Source organism: Amblyomma mixtum, chromosome 2, assembly GCF_055824585.1.
Source record: "Amblyomma mixtum isolate Tamu chromosome 2, ASM5582458v1, whole genome shotgun sequence".
Lineage (NCBI taxonomy): Eukaryota > Metazoa > Arthropoda > Arachnida > Ixodida > Ixodidae > Amblyomma > Amblyomma mixtum.
This window is the reverse complement of record NC_143013.1, coordinates 285214068-285236543: the sequence shown is the minus strand read 5'-3', so window position 1 is coordinate 285236543 and position 22476 is coordinate 285214068. Positions and strand designations below refer to the sequence as shown.

Here is a 22476-nt window from a genome sequence, read left to right as displayed (position 1 = left end):
GCTGGTATTTCGGCGTCGGACAACAATAGCAACAGCCAAACAGCGAGTAGCCTCACGCCTGCCTTACATCGACCGGACAGGAAGGAATTCGATGCACCGCAATTTCCCGCCGTTCCGCGCTATCCCTCAAACCGGCCCACACACCTTCTATTTGGCCACGTCTGGCCGGAGCACCTCCTTTTTATCCTTTTTTTTTATTTTCTATCTTCCCCTATCATGGAGCTCTCTCGGTGTACGTTCTCTCCTGTCATTGCGCCGTGGCCAAGGTGCTGGCTGTGTGTTTTGTCTTATCATCATTGATCTTTCGCTTTTTTTTCCTGTTTCTTTTATTTCTGCCTGACTCTCTCCCACGACCACCCGCTCTGCGCTAGGATCGGATTCTGGCACTGAGATTCTCTTCGCCTGCTGTGGTTCGATAAACAGTGGACGAATGTCCAGTCCTGTCGGGCGGTCGGGATAAAAAGAGGAAAAGTATATATCGGGCTGCTCCTCGTACCGCTGCCGCCGCTCAAAGTTTGTCTCATCGAACGATGCGCGGTGTTTAGCCTGAATGCGTTTCCTTTGCACAAGCCGAATAACTGCACTCTGTTCTCCGTGAAACCCACAAATATCAGTGCGAGGCACACACTAACAAAAAAAAGAGACATAACCCCTTCCTCAATAGTAAGTATACACCAGCTCGTTTCGAAGGATTCAGCATGGGATTCAAGCTCGGACCTTTCCTATCCTTTTTTCCCCTTCTTCTGTACACGCAACGTCGCTGACTCAAAGCAAAGCCGCGTGCCCACACGAGTTGAAAACGGCGGTGGATTCTCTATCGAATTACGGGGCTCCGGCTCCTTTGTCCGCTCCTTTGTTTTCCCCTCCTTTCCCTCGTCTTCTGCTTCTTCCTCCTATTTTCCCCTTTCCCCGCCTCTTCTCAGCCCCCTCTTTACTATGGGGCTTCTCTGGCAAGGCTTTTCCCCCTTTTCGACGCAAATGAACAGTTTGGGGGCTTTCGCGACTGTTTCCTGCCCGGCCTGTTTCGAACGGGAGGAGATTTGCCAAGCTCCCGAATAGGGAGAGCCTCGCTCAGGAGCTATACGCAGTTGGTTCTCCTCCCCCAAAGAAACCGCTGCTCTTCTTTCCATCCTTTACGCCACCCCATTTGGTTTCGAAGAAGCTTTGCGCGGCAGCCGAAAGTGCACTTTCTTGCCTCGGTATAGGGATAGCTCGCCATTTTGTTTTATTCCTGTGCATCTATTTCCCGTCTTCCCTTTATTTGTAGGCTGTGTTGATCTGCTTATATTCGCCGGGCAGCATTTCCCGCAGCCATAGCGGCCCTCTAAGGTTGCCTATACTTTCAACCCGATCGCATTTCCTTCTTTGCTTGGGGGATCGGAGAAAAGGGTGCAATAACGCGAGCCTGCAGAATAGCGGTCGATACGCGTGCCCTTTAAGTAAATTACCGTGTGAGATCACCATCAGCGACGGTTTGGTCGAAGGGGAGTTGCGTGTTCTAGAGGAGCTGGAGTATAGGTTGATCCCTAAGTGCTCGGTGTCCTGAGCAGCCGCTTGGCAGCCTAATACTACGCATATATTGAAAGATTGCTTTAGTGCGGTGTATGTGTGTGCCTTGGCGTTTTATACTCAGAAGTATAGACAGTGATCATGTGATTCTTAATCTTCTTCCCTAAGCGACCGTCCATGTTTTTCTACTGCATCTGTTCTACAGCACAAGCAGTGTTAAAACCCGCTTGCCTTGGCTTCACTGTGAGCGAGCTATTACATCATAAATTTGTAGGGATGCCAACTATGCGTGTTCATTTGTATTCGAGGGTCGAACCACAGTACGAAGCGACATAATAAGCAGCGACAATGAGAACAATGAGACGAATTTTGTTTAGACATGTAGACCTAAAGTATATTATTACATTAATACTTTCGACTCTGACTGAAGCTTTGTTAGAGACCATAAAGGCGCCGTCCTGTGCAAAATTGATATAACGGAGACTTAGGTCTAAAGAAAGCGAGACGGTGAGCCGGTAGCTCCGTAATTAGTGGAGATTTGCCCAAAGCCAGTCATATTTAATCCCGCTGGCAATTTACGAACGGCGAAAGAGCGTGCCAGAAGAAAAAAAGATCGCAACCGGGATACCTTGTGGCCACAGGACGATGTATTACTGACGCCGAAATCAAGCGCGCAAGAAACTATAAAAAAAAAAGTTAGAGAAATTTGGTAGGCTTGTGCAAGGCGGGAAGCAAGACAATATAAGGAAAGGAATATTCTGAACCTAAACGAGGACTACTAAAAAAAAGGGAAGACAAATCTTGAGTGCACTCCGCCAGAGCGGCGAGCAAAAATTTTGCGCGCCTGCAGAACTTGCAGAACTTGGCCTTTGTTTGTTTTTTTTTTTGCCCATTCGTCTTGTATTTACAGCTCGGTGCACAGCAACAAGAACAACAACCACACAGCAGTAGCAGGGGCAAACTGGCGTGGAGAGCTAAATTTAAGAACCCATCAATGGGGCTCAATATATACGGGCACTCCTTACAGCGCTGGATGGAAGCACAGGGAATAAGATAGAGAGAGGCGACAGAAAAGTAGGGGGAAAAAAAATTGGCGCGTAGTCGTCGGTGAAAGCTAAACTTTGCTTCAACATTTGTTCAGCTTGCCTATCGAAAGTTTCTTCCTTTTCATCCCTTTCTTCCGTATTTTGTCGTGCCTCTCGCACAGCTCACTCTATAGGTGTACACTTTCTTCGCTCAGTCGATTCCACGGCGACTACGGCGCTGCGACAACCGAATGGCGGATAAACGAAAAAAGAAATATGTATGGATTTACAAATATAAGAAGCTAGCGAAGGTGAAATGAAAAAAAAAGAAAGAAACCTATTGAAAGGGCGCTCAAAAGAAAAAAAAAACGGGAGAAACACGAGGAAGCAACGAAGCGTCAAACAGTGCCCCGTGAATCCTCGACGTCTCTCCGCGCGAGAGATGGAGGGTGGAAGATGGAAAGGAGGTAGGGAAAGAAAGGAACGGATCCCTTTTCCATCTTCGAACTTCGCCTGGCCGCGCGCTTGCGCGCGAAACTTTTCTCTCTTTTTTTTTACTGTTATCGGGAAACGCGAGCAGCAGCGGAATCGGACGCGGGATAAAAGCAAGAAGAAAATAAAAAAAAAGTAAACAAAGAAGGAAAGAAAGCGAGCGAAGAGCGAGGCTGTACGCGTCGAAACGAAATTAGAAGGCAGAAAGATTAGCAGACGAGAAAGAAGAGTGAAAAGTTCGGGAGCGAGGTGATGGCAGCAGCAACAGCGGGAGCACCAGTGCCGAGGCATCGTCGCAGGATCAGAATAATCTCCGCCGCCCGGTCGCACGTTAGCAAGGGAGATAGAGAGAAGTAGGGAGGTAGGAGGAAGAAAGAAGGTACACTGAAGCGATCGAGGGATGGAAACGGAGGAGGGAGGGAAGAGGATCTCGGAGGTATACGGGGTATGCGCTTGCATGCGGAGCACATAATACCGCTGACGTTCGCAAGCATCGGCGACGCCATATGGGCGCCGGCGTGGAAGAGGAGCCTTCCTTCGCCATCGCCACTGGCCGGAAGGCTTCGTTTCGCGCTTAATTAATCCGCCCCCGAAGAGCAGAGAGAGTGAAAGGTGGTTCAGAAGCCGGCGGTGGTCGCTTCCTTCTCCATTGTCCCGACGCTGCTGCTATCGGCGTTAAAGCGCGATCTCACAACGCTTCTCACGCGCCTCTTCAACCTCCTCTTCCTTCGTGAGTCCAAATCACTTTCCAACCTCTTCCCTCCCTCCCTCCCTCCCTCCCTCCCTCCCTCCCTCCCTCCCTCCCTCCCTCCCTCCCTCCCTCCCCTCTCTTCTATCTCGGCCTCGCTTTCTCCCGTTCAGAATTGCTTGTCACACGACGAGGCCCAGCGGCCACTCTCCGCTTCAAGGCACGGCTCTCGTTTTCTTTTTTTTTTTTGACGTTAAATTTCAATTTCCGCTTTGCACCTCCTCCTCTTTTTTTCCACTTACTCTCCATCCTCGCTGCTCTTCAAGAGCGAGCCGGAAGTTTTCGCTCTGTAAGCGTTCAATTACTTCCATAGTACGTTCCTTGACAGTGGTGCCGGTGTGACCGAGACTGGCGATTAAGTTCGGTAGCTCTTGTTCCTTCTCTCGTTTCACGCGCGTTCCAGATAATTGCTTTCTTGCTTCCTATGGAAATGGCGGAAGATATTCGTTGTCGTTTTTTCATTCATATATGCTGGCGGGAATGGTTGTTTGCTGTTCATTAACTGACAATCTGCGCACTGAGTGCAGCGGATTACGAAAGATTTTACAAAAGTAACCCAGAATTCGATCATTCAGCAGACCTTCAATTCACCACTGTCGCCACTGGAGTTGCTTTTATTATTACGAAAGCGAATTTCGTTTACATCCAGCGCCACTTGCACGCTTTGGAAAAGCACACGCCGGTCAAAAATTTCTTGGCCCTTCACATCAAACGTGTGTATAGTATGAGGTTACATGACTGGAAGCCCATTGGGTGCGATTCAGTACCATCATAATCAGCCTGGCTACGCCCACTGCAGGGCAAAGGCCTTTCCCATGTCTCTCCAATTAACCCTGTCATTTGCCAGCTGCGGCCACCGTATCCCCAAAGCACATAACGTACGCATTCAATACCAACGCATGTTAGCCGCGTCCGGCTGTCAGTACTCTTACAGGGTGTGACCCGGTCGCAGCCAATGACAGCCACTTCTGAAGTCCTGTCGCCAATCACCCAACTGCCCGGTCGGTTCCCACAGATGCGTGAAAGCTGCGGGTGAAAGCTTTTTTTCTACGATTCCTCCATCTGTAGTGCTAGATGGGAAATAAACTTTGATTTGATTTGATATCTGAGCATCCAATTACACAGGAAGAGACGGACAGAAACTCGAGAGCTGATAGAATATTTCTAAAGGAATATACCAACCTTACATCCAAGTCGACCTCGGATAAGACAAGAAATATGCTTATTGAACAAAATGTTCATGGCGGTTTTCCGCGCTCGAGATACAAAGACCGGCAACTCCGAAGAATTGAACCATCGCATTAACAAAGTCCTGCAAATTGGAGCCTTCCCTCGCAAACATCCACCAATACTGGGTGTCATCGCAGGTCGTGCACAAGTGTCGCTTCTCGCACGGCAGCCTGCGGGTGAGCTCGTACTCCGTCTGTTTGTCGACGCTACAAGGTACAAGTTTCCGCACCGCAGAGGTTGCATATGCTAATGCTCGCGCCAGTTTCGCCGCCCTGGGCGCTCTCCCCTACTCCTCCATCCAGCGCCAGTCTCACCCGCGATTTGCATGTTCCCTCTCTTTTTCCCCTTCTTTTCCCTGAACGCATCGTTACACGGCGATTTCGCTGTTTACACAGAGCTGCCTTTATTGCCATCTATCTCTCTTTCTCTCCGGCTCGTGAGCAATTTCGCCGCTAAACACCTCGAAAGAAACACACCAAAACAAACAAATTCTATTTTTCGGCAGTTTCCTCAACCACACTGTAACACTAACCTAACTCCGGCACCTTTAAACTCTTTCCAAACTCTCGTGACGGGTGGTTTTTTCGCAACGACACCCAGATCCCTTCATTCTTCTCTTCTCTGCCTCGCGGGAAAGTTGAGGCGAAAAACCAATATGCCCACGTTCCCTAACAAGCCTACACCGAGTAGTGCGCGGGCGCCGAGTTTACCTTTTCGTAAAACTGCGACTCCAAGCTCTAAGGCTTCCACGTTGCATGCGTTCGCTCAATCCAGAAAATTTTGCGTTTAGCGCTTTCTTCTTTCCTTCCTGTCTTCATTCTTTTCTGCGCCTTTCATCCGCTCTCTTTTCATCTAGACAAAAGTATACACGGGAAACTTGGATACAATATCGAGAGGCTGGCACCACGGTCTTTTGACTCTGTCGGTTGCGTTCTTAAGCAACAACAACCACCCGGGCGATCAATTTCGTCTGCGCCTTGCTTGTCAGTGGAAGCCTAGCGGTCACTGCGCTCTCGTACTACTGGTTTATATATGTGTGCTTTTTGTGCGCGCGCCTTTCGTGTGCGGACAAAACGGCGGGCGATTGACCGGAACTTGCCATTTTTCACTGCGACTCCATCAATCGCCTCGCCTCTCATGCTGTTTTGCCTTTGATCGAGTTAATAAAGGAAGAACAATAACAAAAACCGATGGAATGTATCGCACCGTTCAGCTTTCTCTTCATATAACGTTGCTCGCTATATAGCGCCTCCTTGCAAAATTTTTTCCGGACAACCAGCAGGTGATCACACTGACGCAGACGCGAAAAAGAAGAAAAAGGAGAAATACTTTTCTTCGGTCCTGCCTTAGCGGCGGTTGCTTTGTAAAAAGCCTTGTTTCAGTGAGTTAAGCAGGACAAAGGAGTCCATCGAGTGCAGTCTTGTGATGTCGTGGAACGCCACCGCAGCGCTATTGTCGCCTCTCCGCGTATCTCGCGCCATATCTCGACGACATGGGCAACCGATTGCCAGCAAGTACGTCATTCACGCAGTCCTGCCCATTATATGCCTCTATAACGCGTGTTTATTATTTGCTTATGCGGATACACGTCTTTGCTTTCAGCGACCAATGAAAGCGCTTAGGGTGAGCATTAATAAAGATGTCGGCAGGTTCCTTCAGTATACGCTGAAGAATATGGTTCATAAATGTTCTCTCCGGCTTTTGTTCTTATATTTAATTCGTTGCATTATTCAAATAATTAGTTTGCGTGTGCACTGGTTCTCTTGTATTTAAAACACCTTGTTTCTGGTTGATGTGCACATGACGATATCTGAAGGCGTCTGCAGGTAAGAGAGATCTGGGAGTGAGCGTGGCTCAAAACTCTAACATGTGTTTTATGCACTACGCTTACGCACTATAAAGTAAAATACTAACCCATAGCTGGGACTAGCCTTCACACAGTGAAGAAATTGATAAATCCACCGTAATTATCGCCATCGAAAGGTGTCGCTGGTTTTTAATCTCCGGATGAAATCGCAGAGTGATTTGTAAGCATCTTGCACTTTGGGCAGGTGAGGTTAGTTAAGTTGACCGTGTACAAGGCGTGGGCTGCTCACGGGCAAATTTTATGCGCAAAAAGCTTGCGTTACATCTGATCCCTACGGGGGCTGAACTCAATCGTAAGTAAATAAAGAGAAAACATGCGCTAAATCACAACAACCTGAATGCCATCTGCGACTGTACTTCAAGATAATTCTTCACGCCAGTCCAACACTGGTGTTTGTAAAAAGTGGCCCCGCAAGGGTGCTCTTATGCCTGAAACAAACACAGCCGATCACCATCAACGAAACGCCACTGATACGCTGCAATTACTGACCACTGCAGCGAGCGAGAGTTCTGTACATCCGACTGATAAGCAGATGGCCGCTTTATAATATGCCTAAATGTATAGAGCAGGGGTGGAGAGGCAGTATATGCAAAGGGACATAAAAAAGTAACCTTTTTAGTGAACAGCCGCAATTTAAAGTGAGGCGTGGGAATTTTTTTACTTCTTGTAATAAAGCTGGTTGTAACAGAGAATCCCACTCATGCAGCGATTGCTCACAGTTCCTCTGCATTGCGATGCCGCATTCGTGAGGCAAGCACATTTCTAGAACATAAAGGAAGCTCTCATATGGCAGAAATTGGAGGAGGGGTACAGATGCATTAAAGTCGCGAGCCGCACTTGGTCCTGCGAGGGTCCGCAGTTGGGCCACCCCTAGTATAGAGGATACAAAGTGTATAGGGCTTGTGGGGTTTTTAGGTGGCATGGGGTACATACACAGGGAGTTTCACCGAAGATGTTCTGCAATTTTTAGGAGTAGGCTTTTTTGACTTGGAACAGCGCTTTTTTTCAGCATAACATTGTCGGCGGTGTAGCGCATCAGAATGCAGCTAAGACGTGCTAGTTAGTAGGCTGGTTGACTAACAATGTACAGCTAACTTTTTAATCTCTTACTCCTTGTTTATTGAGAATTGTGTAGGTCACCCTAAGTAAATTTCATATCACCTTTTAAGATTTTCGAAAACTTAGTTCTCGGCTCTGTCGCCGAACAATTTTTGCCTATATCGAGCGAAAATACATACGCTTTCGAAAAGCTTGGAGACAACGCAAACCCCTCCGGGGCATGTGACTCGTTGAAATGGCCAAAAAAATTTGTTGGGCCACGGAACGGAGGGTAACTGCTTTTTCGAAATTCTAAAAACTGGCATGTATATGACTTACGGTGGGCTACACTTCTCTCAATAAATAAGGAAACTACGGCAATAGCTAAAAAGTTAACTGCTCGCTATTAGTCTACCAGCATACTGGTTAGCACGTTTTTGTTGTTTCCTGTTGGCTTAAGAGCTGACAATGCTATGCCGAAAAAAAGCACACTTTTAACTTGAAAGCCTAATTTTAAAATTGCTGAAAATGTTAAGTGAAATACTCTGTACTGCATCAAGTATACGAAGTAAGACGAGCATGTGGAACACACAAAGCAAAACTAGTATGCGGATTATGCAGACTGCGTAACTAGCGTGTGCTATATCAGATTCATAGAGAGAACACAGTATTAGAAGCCGGGCTTGTTCTGCAGCGCAAAGCCGTAGCAGAGACTCGAGTCGCGTTTTAGATTGACTGTACACACCAGACGACATTTCAAATTTTATTGTGTCGGCATTCATATTACTCCGCTCTCACCCTTGTTTTGTTATTTTTTTTGTTTTTATATTTATCGTCAAAGTTTCCTGACGTTAAAAAAGCAGAAACAGAAATCGAATAGAAGGCAGGACAAAAACACCTACACCGAACTTTCAGTTTAGTTTTGAGTGGCACGTTGCTTTACTCTGTTTCGTTTCCGAGTGTAAAACGGTCACAAAGGCAGAACAAAAAAAGTAAAGGAATACAGTGAAGGATCAGCAACCGCTTTCCCACCCACAGACGTCCGCTTCGCTTCCTTCCCCGCGGCGCGGCAGTCTGGCTATTTATCATCCCGAAAACGGTCCGTCGGGGGCGAACCCGCGCGCGACACCCCCGTGGCGCCTCAACAAGTAAAAACTAATTTATTTTTCCGGCCGCCGCCGCCACCGTTATAGGAGGAGGTCTTCTACGGCATGAGGCGGCGGAACACTACGCCTGGCACGTGAGGGCGCGTTTCTCCGGAACTAAAGGGGAAGGTCATTTTATGTTTACGGCTTCCTCTTTACGTTCTCTCAATGTTACTTTCGTTTTCCTTCTATATTTCTTTTATTTCTCGTTCGGTTTTTCTTTGTCCTTGTTTTTAGTGTCAGCGAAGCGGAATTTACAGTTTAAACGACGAAAGACCAAGGAAGCGTGTAGTAGGAAGGAAGGAAGCCATTCCGGCGTGTTTTGATTTGTAATGCGTTCGTTGCTTCCTGCTTTGTTTACCATTTTCAAGGTCTCCTTATTTTCTTTTTTGCGACGGGTGCCGTTCGTTCTTCCATTCGCCCAAGGGTCCGTGCTTCCTGCTTGTGCTTACGGGAAGCGCAAGGATTTGCTCTCCAGCGTCCAAACGTTTGTTTGTTTGTTTTTTTCTTCCGCGTCAAGGAACAGCCAGCGCATTGTTGTCGGCGCCGGGCGACTGGCTCTCGGAACGAGCGTGTTCTCCTACATAGACGCTCGCCCGCGTCTACAGTTCCTGAGCGTCGCGCTTGTCGTTGGCCGAAAAGCCCCCACGGGAGCAGCTGGCCAGTCGGCATGCGCGGAGAGTTCGCCGGACTCAATTTCTTCGCCCCCCCCCCCCCCCCCCTTCCCCCCTTTAGAGCGCGCAAAAGCTGAGTCGGTGGATAAGCGTCGCAGACGGGAGGCTCTTTCCACTCTCTCAAGAGTGTGCGGCGCAGCGTCATCAAAAGCTTTACGGTGCGGGCGGCATGGTAGTCATGGCGCACGATTTGCCCGCGCCAATGCGGTTATACGTCCGGAAACAGGCGGAGTGATTGAATGGGGGCGTAAAACTCCGCGGGAGTGTCGAGGATGGTGATGTTTGCAGCTTCAACTAGAATGGGTGTCTACGTGCAGTGAGAATTATTTCCTCTAATCTATGCAGTGTTCGTTACGCAAGATTCTAGCGAACAGAATGAAAACTGAAAACAACAACAAAGCAAAAAGAGGAGTGGTGCGTGAGATATGTGCGGCTGATCTTCAATCAATTTACAGAATACTTTTCTTCCTAACCCTGCAAAAAATGTGCACTGAACGTGGGTTACACATGGAGACGAATGTGTGAGTGTCAGAGACTGAAAGGGTGCCACTTGTTCATATAGAGCATAGGAAAATACATTTACGCGTGTGAAACGCTCATTTATTGTTTGAAGTTGAATGTTTTTCATCGGTGATCATCTTGGGCAAGGTGGTTAATTGCTTTGTCATAATTTAATATTTTCGGCGCCGGAATTGAATCCGGATGTTGGTGAAATGTGCCTGAGTATCTGCACTTTCCTGATGACCTTGAATCGTACTGTGATGCTAGCATAAGACACTCCGATTTTATCCTGCTCCTGAAACACATGCCTCCTCTAAAAGTAGACGACTGGGTACGTTGCTGTCCACATTCTCTATATACACTAGATGCGATGGCTTCCCGTTTCAGTACGGACACCTTGGGGATCTGGTGTGCATGCGGGAACCTATACGTAGTGTCTAGAACTGTGTTCGGCACCGTCATGAGTGCTGGCTGATTCATCTGGTACGAGCCGTTATCTGTTAATTCTTCACCTCTTCGTCACCTTTTCATGGCTAAAGCGGATTGGAGTATACGCTGGCTGGCCTGAATCTCCAATTTATAACTCCCGCTGTACAACATGAACAAAGTCCCCTGTTCGCTTCCAGCGTTCTCAATGGCTACCACCTGCTGAGACATGCAGCCCGAAACTTACGCGCCAAAATTCGGTTGAGCAAAAATCAAGACGAATAGCAACCAAGCTTAACATAACTGTGCTTCGACGTCAGGTAAAGCTAGGCGCAACAAATCAACACGGCCCAGGTGCTTCGAGTTAGTACGTATTCATCCTTACATCCTTAAGTATCTGACTTCCTGTTGAGAGCTCAAGTAATTTGACGCAAATAGTTCAGGAGCTGTGTGCTCTCCTTGTTAACCTGTCTCTCTGCGCGCTTAAACCACGAATCAGTACCAACCTTCCCAATTCGCAGCCTCAATCGCAACAATTTTATCCCTTACACCTCGCTACGACTCGACAAATTAAATCACGAAGACTCCCTCGTGCCACTGTTTCCAGTCTTGCACGTAGGAGTAGCAGTCCCGAGCGAGTCGCCGCTCTCTTCGTGGACGAAGCCCGAGACCGGCCGAACAGAGAGAAAGACTTCATCCTTCCGGTTCCTCGTCACGGAGCGGTGTCCCCTCGACACGCGCACTCCGGGCACAATGATAGACGCCCCCCTCGTTCCGATCCCGCATCAAAAACACACTCGCGCGATCTCTATCGCTCGCATCGCTCAGACAGACATACAAACACGCACCGGGGCTCCGCTCTCTCCGATTGTCTGCGGATGGCACGCGCCCGCTTCTTCGTTCCGCGAAGTGGACCGGCAATGGGCGATCCCGAAGGCAGGGGACGGGAAGCTACGCCATTCAGTCTCACGAAGGAGAAGACGATGACGACGACGCGAAGAGGCCATTGTAGTCCCCGGAGGATACGGACTAGGTGGAGCTAGGGAGAGAGAGAGAGAAAGGGGGCGAGAGGGAAAAAAGGGCCGGACAAGAGGAGCATAGCAAAGAGGACGTATATATGGCGTACAAGAAACCTCGGCTACCGTACTCGGTGAGATGGTGTCAGTCGATACAGAATAGCAGGAGGGAAAGGAGCAGCTGAAGGGAAGGTTCGCTTCCGATGTGGCGACGGGTAACGATGCAGGGTGTACCCGGTTGTTTTTCTCCCGGTTAGGCCTCGTTCGTGTATGTATAGTCCAGGTAGGCACCCGAACATGCATGCATACTGTATATGCTGCATCAACGCGCTCAGGTACTCAGGCTTTGACCAAGCGGGTTATTCTGTTGAAATCACCGGATTACCGTCACTATAAGCGTTGAATGACTGATAGGGAATTAAGCAAACAAGAGAAGGGGAATGAGGGGCTCGTTATAAATATGAGAGAAGCCAACAGCCACAGAAACCAAGGGACACAGGGGATTTCTTTAAATTTATTTATTTATTTATTTATTTTGTGCTGTTGTTCAATTTAGAATATTACTGAATATGCTATCGCTTAAAGCTAATTGATTAGAGAAGCAGAAGAAGAAACAACCACATGCCGCCGGTGGGATCCGAACCCACGGCCTCCGAATTACGCGTCCGGTGCTCTACCGCTGAGCTACGGCGACGGCTGTCAAATCTTCTGCTTTCGGGGGTATTTATGTTTACAAGTAACCTAACTTTGAGAGTGTTCATCAGCGCCACCCACGTTCTTAAGCGGCGGACGTAGCACGTCCTGAGTTACGTACCGCTGATGTGACGTAGAACGTCATCAAACGGCGAGGGTGGAAGCTGTGTGAGAACCCTCTTCCGCTTCCTATGGCGTCAAGGCTGCCAGAACCGACGCCCTCGCTAAGCAATTAAGCAAACAAGAGAAGGGGAATGAGGGGCTCGTTATAAATATGAGAGAAGCCAACAGCCACAGAAACCAAGGGACACAGGCGATTTCTTTAAATTTATTTATTTATTTATTTTGTGCTGTTGTTCGATTTAGAATATTACTGAATATGCTATCGCTTAAAGCTAATTGATTAGAAAAGCAGAAGAAAAAACAACCACATGCCGCCGGTGGGATCCGAACCCACGGCCTCCGAATTACGCGTCCGGTGCTCTACCGCTGAGCTGCGGCGACGGCTGTCAAATCTTCTGCTTTCGGGGGTATTTATGTTTACAAATAACCTAACTTTGAGAGTGTTTTGTGTTTTAGGCAATTGTTATTGTTCGTTGCTTGCTGCTCGTGCGCCACTCATATTTCCGAAGTCTTCTTGCAGTGTCTAACTGAGGGGTACGGTCATGCAGAAAGTATTGCCGGCCTGCCTTCTAACGTGATCGTCTATGGTTTGGGTCACATAAAGGACACCGCTCAGCAGTGGGACTGATGCTTGTGAGGTTTAGATGATGAATTATGGTGCTGAGCGGACCGGAAGATAGAGGAAAGTTCTCAGTGTGGGTCACCAAAACGGATGAAACAAATACATAAGTCAGCAAATGAGGCTGCAGTTTTAGGATGTTGCTAGCTAGCGGCAAAGCTGCGTGATTAAATAAACCTTGCCAATGATAAAAGTTCGACGCTTCTTTTTTGTGGTTCCTAGTTCTCTCTTAAAAGGTTGTGCTTTCCAATAGCGAACGCTAAATTGAAAGAAAAGTGGCATTGTTTCCTCGTGATCGCAAGTATACATGAAGTGAAGGGAAATAGTAAGCTTCGATTCGTTCTGTTGAACGTCAGTAGCGCACAAAATATACACCGCAACGCAAACAGGTCACAAAATGTACAATATCCAGACCTGTTATTCTCTCTGTTATTACCTTTCCAGGTTCTGCAACTTTAATTATGGTTAACCATATACCATATTAACCATATATTAACCATATACACGGAAGGAGCCCAAGAGCTCCAATCATGTATATAAGTGGGGAAATGAATTAATTGAATTGAGCTGAATTGAATTGCTCCCGGTTTTCAGTTAACGGCACACAAGCGCTCCACGTGCTAGTTTTACGTTGGATAGCTTGCGTAACGCGAGAGACCCCATGCTTCATTCTTATCCTTCTGAAGTCTCTTTAGATTCTCTGAACACATAGCACAGTTTTTTGATGCATGATTTTTTTTTTTAGGCAAGATTTACTTATAACCTTTTAAGGCACTTTCTTGCAGTCACGGCCAGTAGTGCATGGTCCGACCGAGTTTCATGCCGGGCACAAACTTTACTTTAAACGAACGAAGGAACGAATGAAAATAACTTCCTCAGTTTGAAGACAAGTAATTGCGAGCTACTCGGGAAGGCGAAATTCAATAGAGCAACAAGCGGGACAATCAAAATGTAGCAGCAGTCGAGCACACGCTTCCAATAAGAATTAACATTTCTTACGCAGGCAGTACGCGAACAAAAACTAAATGCCCATTTTTAATGACCTCTTCCGTTCGACGGCGCAGGCGTGCTCAAAACAAAAGGAAAGAAAACTGTTCTTTCGCAACTCCCACGCGCTGATTTGCAATTCCTCCCTTTTGAATAGCAAACGATCCGAACTTCGTGCTCAAGGAGAACAATTTGTCGACGTTAAAGCTTGCAAGATAAGGTCCACACGTGTTCCACGTGTCCTAGATAAATTAGCGACATTTCTGACTACGTTCTAATTTCAGAATGTACGAGCTGCTTTGTTTTGAATCGATTTAGCGCCTACAACGAGGACCAGAAAAAAAAAACGAAAAAGTGCGCTGCTATCTTTCTAAGATAGCGCTCGCAGTTGGTGTTCCAGTGTGCAATGAGCGCTTGCGCACTGGGGCTCGTATCACGAGGTCCACTTACAAGACTTGCTGTTGCATAAGTAGAGGTTCGGCTTCAACAACGCGAACACAGTTTTTCTTGGGACGGCTCACAAAGGCTTATCTATGCCACTCAAATTTACATATTACCTCTCTATCGTGTTTCAAATTCAAATTCCTCTCCACAATCTTTAATTCCCGCAGTGAACAACTGAAAGACATAATAAGATAAAAAAAGAATGAGCTGCTCCATCTTCATCCTTGAAATAACACCCAACTGAGTGGCGCCCCTATCGAATCGTGAAAATAAGCCGCAATTCCTTTTTTTTTATTTCTCACGCTCTCGTAATGTTATCTTTGCGTCCTCTTCGATAAAAGTTCCTCGAGTAATTCAAATTTCTTTTCCGCGTCGCTTCCCCGCCGTCGAACTGCTGGAACATAAATTGGAAGGAGCAGCACGAGGCGTGAACGGAAAACGATAAAGAATGCACGGAATGAGGCGTACGCGTTCGTTCGAGCGAAGAGTTTGTTTTACCGGAGGAGAGTTTGCAGTCTGCTTCCGCTCCCCCCTCCCCCTCTCACCCATTATGCAGCGGGCAATTTCTTCGGCTTCAGTTATAAGGTGCCTGTTGGCGCCGCACCTAGCGGCGGCGGCGGGAACTATAAAGCGCAAAACGAAGTAAACGCGGCATTCGCCAGAAGGCGAGGAAAATAGCGAGAACAAAATAAAAAAGAAAATGCGCCCGGGACAAATCCTCGCCTACCGTACAATTGATTCATTTGCTCCGACGAGCGGAAAGTTAAATATGAGACCGAAGAATAGAATAATGAAAGAAAAACGTCACGCCGGCAGCAGTATTGCGTATACTTCGCGCAAACGCGATATATAGTGAAACACGCGATTCACCGAGTAAGACACATGCGCCGTGGCGCCTTAAAATTGTTTCGCCGAACCACGTGAAATTCCGAGTTAAAACGAGTGGAGAAAAGTCGGCAGCACAAGAACGGGAAATGCCTGCTTACTGGGAGAGGGAGCGCGTAGAAAGGAGGAGGTGGTGGGTGGTAACTCTATCGCAAGGAAGCGAGGTTTGTGCTTAAGTTTTGTTTTATTTTTCTTCCTTGAAACCACACACTGACGGTCTCAACGAAAACACGCACGCATACACACATAGTCGGGCTTGCCGAGTTAAAAAAGAAGAAAAAAATGCGAGCACGCATTTGCCTGAAGGCGGCAGCAGCGGGCTAACAGTTTCACCCGCTGTCCCCTTTCTCAGGTTGCTTCGCCGCTCCCGCCGAAATGGGAGCGTCATTTGTACGACATTGCGTCGCCCCCTCTTCTTCTCTCTCTCTCTCTTTATTGCACCTCTGCCCTTCGCTTTCTTTCTTCCCTTTCACAAAGTACGCCGCTCCAATTTCCACGTTCATTTGTGCGTTGTCATTCTTCATTTGCTTTTCTCTTCGCTGCCTGCGCGCCGTATTGAAAACGTGTTCGCAAATTGAAGCTTTATTCGGGACGCTCGCACGAGCCTTGCTGACAATCGTTCCGCCCGTCGCGTTCTTTTTTCTTCTTTCCCTTCGCAGGCGATCCCCCGGAGAGTGGCGTGCACCGTCGCGCTCGCTTTGGCGGCGGCGGTGGTAGCATGCCTGATCCCCACGGCCGAGAGCAGTGAGTGTTTTCTCCTTTCTTTCTCTCGTTTTCTTTTTGTCCTCTGATTCTTTTTTTTTTTTTTTGCCTTGGCGTTTTGTTGAATGTTTGTTATCCAACGTACTCGGGTTCCAGACAACCGAAGAGTGCAGTGGTATAGGGAAAAGGATGCGTGTGAGCAAAATCTTGAGCCAGCAGATGGGTAAAGCGAGCGAATCCCTGCTACCTTTCAGCGTACGACGTAATGTGGAGTCTCTGGGGCAATCACAGCGTTAGCGTGAGCGTAATGCTCCTGCTACTCAGAGGGAATATGAGTGAAAATTGGCTGTGAAGGTGTATGAATGCTCTACCCTATGGGCACTTAAACTTTCATGGACATCATGTGGACCTTTAGGACGTCCTTGGGACGTCCATGGGACGTCCAAGAGAGTTTTAGTGCCTATTCGGTAGTGAGTGAACGAGACTGTATTGAGAGGAAGATAAAGAGGAAGAGGGAAGGCAGGGATGCTAACCAGAAGGGTGTTCTGGCTGGATACCATGCACTGGGGAAGAGGAATGATGTGGTTGAGAAGGAAAAGAGAGAAAGGGCGAGGTGCACAGCCACAATTGGTTCAAGCCAGTCGCTCTCAGGAAGCAAAACAGTGCTTGTAAGCCTTGAGGGCAGTCGGTTGCTGTGGCCACAGGCTCAGGATCTTATCCTGAGTCAATGATTGAATTAGGAAATGAATGAGGAGGTTTTGTACATTAGATCAGTGATCAGCAGTCCTACTGCATAAGCGCATGAGTGCCTAAGGTTGGTGAGGCGTGCTTGGTACAACGATGGAGTGAGTGAAATGCATGGTTTGTGAGTGAGCAAATGCATGGTTGGTGAGTGAGCAAATGCGTGGTTGGTGAGTGAGCGAATGCACAGTTGATGAGTGAGCGAATGCAGGGTTGATGGGCGAGTGAATGCAAGGTTGATGAGAGAGCGAATGCATGTTTGAGTCGGTGAGCGAGCGAATGCATGGTTCAATTGGTGAGCGAATGCATGGTTGAATTCATGTTTAAGTGAGAGAGTTAGTGACAGATCGGGAAAGGGGGAGTACGTGAAGGAACGTGCATGTGTGACCGTGTGAGCGACTTGATGAACGAGGGGTCCATCTTTGTTCATAATCTCCAGGATGCACAGGCATAAGAGAGCTTCATGTATACTTGCTTTTTTTTCCCCTTAAGTATATGCGTCGAAGCACTACCTTAACTTATGTAGTGCCAGTTATACCTATCAAAAGAATAAATATACGCCAGAAGTCATTGACTTCTAATGAGCCTATGTGTCGCTAAGTAACAGATTTAGCAAGCAGGTTTTTCGTGTTTAGGCTAACACATAACCATAGACTCGTAGCTACCAGGTGAACGATTTTTCGAGCTTAATGAAACATAATGTTAGAGATATCATTGAAGCAAAAGCGTTCCCCGTATACATTAGGGAAGAAGAACATTTCAGGCAGGGAAATCAAGTCCGTACGTTTAATAACAACTTGCAGCAAAATTACAGGAACTGGAGTACTTTTATCAAGGCGTAGGACCACAGCGGCGCTTGAATGATACATTGACGTGTACTCTTCGAAGCCGGTGCACCAAGCTTTAACCAGAATTCTCATCCTCAAGCGAACCAGCAAAGGCACTGCATTCCCCTGCATGACATGCACACTCGGGCACTTTCGCCTCACAGCATCAAAACGAGATTTAGCGCATAGAATTATCCTCCTTGAGAAACGGCGCATTATTCATTCGAGTTTTCTTGAAGCAGGAAAAACCGTCCCTGGTTTTAAATATAAAGGAAAAGGCAGGCAACCATTGGAATCCGAGCTACAAACATGACTATTATTTTTTTTTTATGCTGCTCTGCTGCATTCCGGCTCCCCAGGCTGCGTTGTATTTCTAAAGACAGAAAATTTATGCACGCCTCTGCACCATATAATCTCGCTCAGGCATCTAAATTTCTCGTTCTGGAAAAAATAAAAAGAAATGCAGTGCTTGCAGCAAGTCCAGTATAAGACACCGGAGCACGTTAACGCAACGATTTAAATTGGGCTCTCTGAGAAACCCGGCTGGTCCATTTAATTACTCCCTTTCCTGTTTTTCTTGCACCTTGTCTGGACGCCGCTGTCATTACTATGCGCAATGCATCGCCCCCTCTCGCGTGGAAATTAAAGGTTTATGAAGCACTTTCAAAATGGCGAGACAAGAGCAATAACCTCTTGGTAACGATGCTTCAATTCACGTCCATTAATCATCTACAGCGGTGGATTTGCCCAGTTGTTGCGCGAACTACTAGCCTTTTCTTTTTTCATCGTTCCCGCTCACTTGTGGCGTGCAGCTGGTAAGGCCAAGGATGACGCGATATTAATGAAAACATTGACCCGTCATTCCTCTGGCTTATACGAGAACCAAGGTGGTACGAGAAGTTCTTGCTTAAAAACAAGATGGAGTGTTGGGATTAATTAAAGCACGCTGTTAAGAATATCGATCACTCCTACTTTGTCACTCGCGACGCAATCATCGGAATTTCACCTGTCATGCCCCGTAGTGTTCTCAGCAGCGACTTAAAATCCTGCCAACACGTTTCGTGATTGAGTGCTTTGAAACTCGAAATGCCGCTCTAAAACTCTGGCTTTTGCGACCGTACATTGCAATTGAAATGGCGGGCTATATGCTTAGACCTTTGCTAGAACTGGAAAGTGATGACGATGCTAATTGGCAGGCCGCTTCGTTAATTGTCCCTATAAGAGGCGAAAATAGCAGCTCTATGGCATTATCTAAGGCTATACTTGCACAAACCTGATGCTGGTACCGCTAACGGAGCAACGTTTTGTCTCATAGCGTTCAGTACCTCGGAAACGTCGAGGATTTTTTGCATTTTCAATAGCAAATGCCAGACACTTCTGCTTCGAACAAAAAGGGGCCGTGCTATAAATATAGGCTTCAGATGAAGCAGCAAGCAGCAACCGGCGATGCAATTTGCTCGAAGCATGTGCGTTGAAAACACGCCTCACTAATCGTAACATCCGGGGTCCTGTTACAAAATCTGAACCTAGGACCTAAACAGATACGGGACAACAACAAAAGCGCGCAAAGTTTCTCCAATCTGGCGGATCTCGAAGTACTTTCGATCCAGGGGGTATATAGCAGTGATCACAGGAAGAGCATTAGCAATGCTCTCAGCGAAACAGTTCCCCGAGAAAGAGTTCCGGAGTTTACTTTTTCCCCCGTTGGGCCCAGCTAGCCTGTCGTAGTTCTTAAGCCAGTCCGTATGAAAGGAAAGATTTACTGCCCAGCGCCATCACGCACTCTCGAAGCCCGTGTAATAACAACCAGTGGGGCAGCCCTTGATGACAGTCAAGAATGGCTTTCCCAGCTCGCGACTCCAGTTTCCTTTTTGCGAGGCGGGCCTCTCCAGTAAATGGCAATCCACACAACGGTGGCTGCCTGCACCGCGAGATGGGAAAAGACAACGCAGCCACCAACAGCGAACTGGATGCCGGGAAAAGGAAAGCTTTGGCGTTGAAGGACAGACGCATTTCGCGTCACACACTTTCTCCCTGCTTTTTTTTTTTTCCTTTTTCGGTAGCACGGCCTCTTTTCTCTAGCCTTTCTCCGTGAAACGAATGGTCCCCCATGCCAGCAGCGGTAGCATAAGACGATGATGGAACGAGCGGTCAGAATTCAAACTTCCAGGCAGTTTTCAACTGCCTGGCACTCCGGAAACGCCAGCGAGCGAATATATCGGACTCAAAGGCAGCTTTCAACTGTCTCGCGTTCTCCTGGAATGCTAGCATCCGACTTTATCAGAAAGCTCGAACAGTCCACGCAAATGACTCCATGCTGGCCGATGCAACAATAGGGGGGGGGGGGGGGGGGGGGGGGGGGGGTGAAGCCACTGGAATAAGGCTCTAGTCGGACTCCATTCCTTTCAATCTTTTTGAAGAGACTCCTATATCGAGGGGATAGAGCGAGCGACAATGTTTTGAGGTGGAACTGAAAGTGAAGATGGAAGAAATGGAAAAGCGAAGGGGCGAAAGGAGAGGAAAGAAGGTGCACCTTCGATCAATTCCGAAGTCGCATATGGTGTCTCGACCCCCCCCCCCCCCCTCCCCCTCTTGCACGCACACACACTTCACGCTCACGCGCCCAAAAAGGACGCGCGACATTCTTCGGCGAAAGTTGAACAGCCTATGTATCACAGAGCATTCGCATATGTACTGTACACGCCTCCGCGCGCACCGCAAGACGACATACACGTCCCGCGAAGGCGCCAGACACATGCGCAGTTCCATAGGCGACGCGATGTCGCGGTCGCGCTGTGGGGAGAAAAAAAAAAGGAACAAAAACGGAATCAAAGCGGCTGAACAAGTTACAAGACCAGTAAGAATATCGAACGAAAGCAACCAAGAAGAAGATTTGAAAAGTCCCCTGCCGCGATCGAAGTACCAAGGAGCGACCGAAAATTCTTGTCTACTTCGCTTTCTTCCCTTCGCTATTATGATCTAGCCGACATCGGCATTCCCTGCGCATCGACATCCCCCCCCCCCCCCCCCCCCCCCTCTTTTCTTCTTTCTCCAAGCAATGCGAGGAGCACAGGCGATGCGGCGCGACCTTGAAGCCGGCTTCAAGGAAGTCGGCCTCAAAATCCGGCATTATCGGGCCCTCCTCCGCGGCGAATAGCATAAGTGAGGGAAATAAAAAAAAATGGAGCGAAAAAACAAGAGCGAGAAAATAAAAAGAACACCGATGAAAGAGGAGAGAGGCTTCGCCCGCGCTTCGCTTCCTAGTGGCGCCAATCGCGCGATCTCGTTCAAGGCCTGCGCGGCCAGTTTTAAACGAAAACGGATCGTGCTCCGCAGTTTCGAACGGTGCCAGCGTGTATGTACTCGCCACGCGCGTAACGCAAGCCATGCCCGCCAGTTTTTCCCAGCTTGCCTGTCTACTGGTGGCGTGCCTGGACTCTTGCGAAGAATCCTGGGCGCCTGCCCCTCACCCCGTCGCTTTCTCTTTTTTTCTACGCTTTGAGCCCGGTTTTCTGAGCTTTTGCCTGCGTGACGAGACTGGCGTGCAGACTGCACGGGCGAGGCGCCGTTGCTTCTTTAGCTGCTGTTCCTGAAGCTCGCGCAGGTCACCGACGATGGCTTCCAGATTGCCCCCGCTACTGCTCGATTTGCGCTCCGCATGGCGAGAAGATAGGCGACTGTTTCTAATTATAGAACGGTGCTATGCAGACCACCGCTACGCTATACGTGCCGCCCAGTAGAGCTTCAAGCTTTCTCCTACTGGCCTCACTCTCTCGCGGCGTCGCTGTGTAGGCTGTTCGCCTGAGCCTGCAAAGCACGCACACACGCGTATCTTAGTTTCTCACTGCGAGGTAGCACGCTAGTCGCCTGGCCAGGCGTACAGCGATCTATCTCGCTTGTGACAAATCTTTTCCACCGGTTCCCACTGGCACGGCCTGGCTACAGGAGGAACTGTGTAAGAACAGTTTAGTTTACTGGCCCAGTTTCCACGCAGCAGCTTAAGTGTGCGTTAAATGGAGGTGCAGGTTGATGGCTGATAACAAGGACGCTGTTAAACTGTCAGCGGTTAGCCCCTGCGTGTAGGTCGCTAGGGCGTATACCGCAGATAGTTCACAACCACCCAGCAGTATGTACGGAACGTGTATGTTTCTGTACAAAGACAATAGAGGAAATTATGAAGGATATAATTTGTTTGTCACACTGTCTACTCTGAAAGCAACAGGTTACATTTCACTCTATACGCGTGCATGACAGTATGCGCATGGAGCCATAGGAAACGGTAAACCTCTCAAGTAGCTTTCACTGCAGACCACTCTGTAGCCTGTTTTGGTTGAAGCATTGGAATTCGAGACATTAAAGTCGTTGCTTTACTAGTTCATCGCATTATCAGGGACTTAGGTGGGGTGTTCGAGGTGTAATGATTCCCCAACGTCTGTCCTTAACGACATCCTCTTGTCCTTAATCACGTTATAAAATTAAGCAAAGCAACATTTTCTTCAGTTTAGCTGCATCAGCCTTGTTGTAAAGATGCACCGCAAAAAAAAAAGAAAGAATGCCCCTTATCGTTCATGCCGTCGCCTTTCAGCGCACCTGCGAAGGCATGATAATGCGCGTCGTTCGTCTCCTACGGGTAATTAAACAGGCCAATGAACCGTCCTAATCAGTACCCTTAACTCGCGCCCACTAACAGGCTTTTTCACGTGACCATCGGCTCCCATCAAGTCGAGAAAAAAAAAAAAGTGCTAAGGAGGCCGTAAGGAGAAGACTGCACGCGTAATCACGGT

The 22476-nt window shown here is 48.0% G+C and overlaps 1 protein-coding gene across 1 annotated transcript in view; it reads left to right on the top strand.

Moving 5' to 3' along the window:
- The window catches only part of LOC149364340 (uncharacterized), a 74687-nt gene that overhangs the window by 15142 nt on the left and 37069 nt on the right, over positions 1-22476 (top strand). The window contains exon 2 of the mRNA XM_089574280.1: positions 16082-16166. Within this exon, the coding sequence (XP_089430406.1) occupies positions 16082-16166 (85 nt within the window). The remainder of the gene's footprint in view (positions 1-16081; positions 16167-22476) is intronic.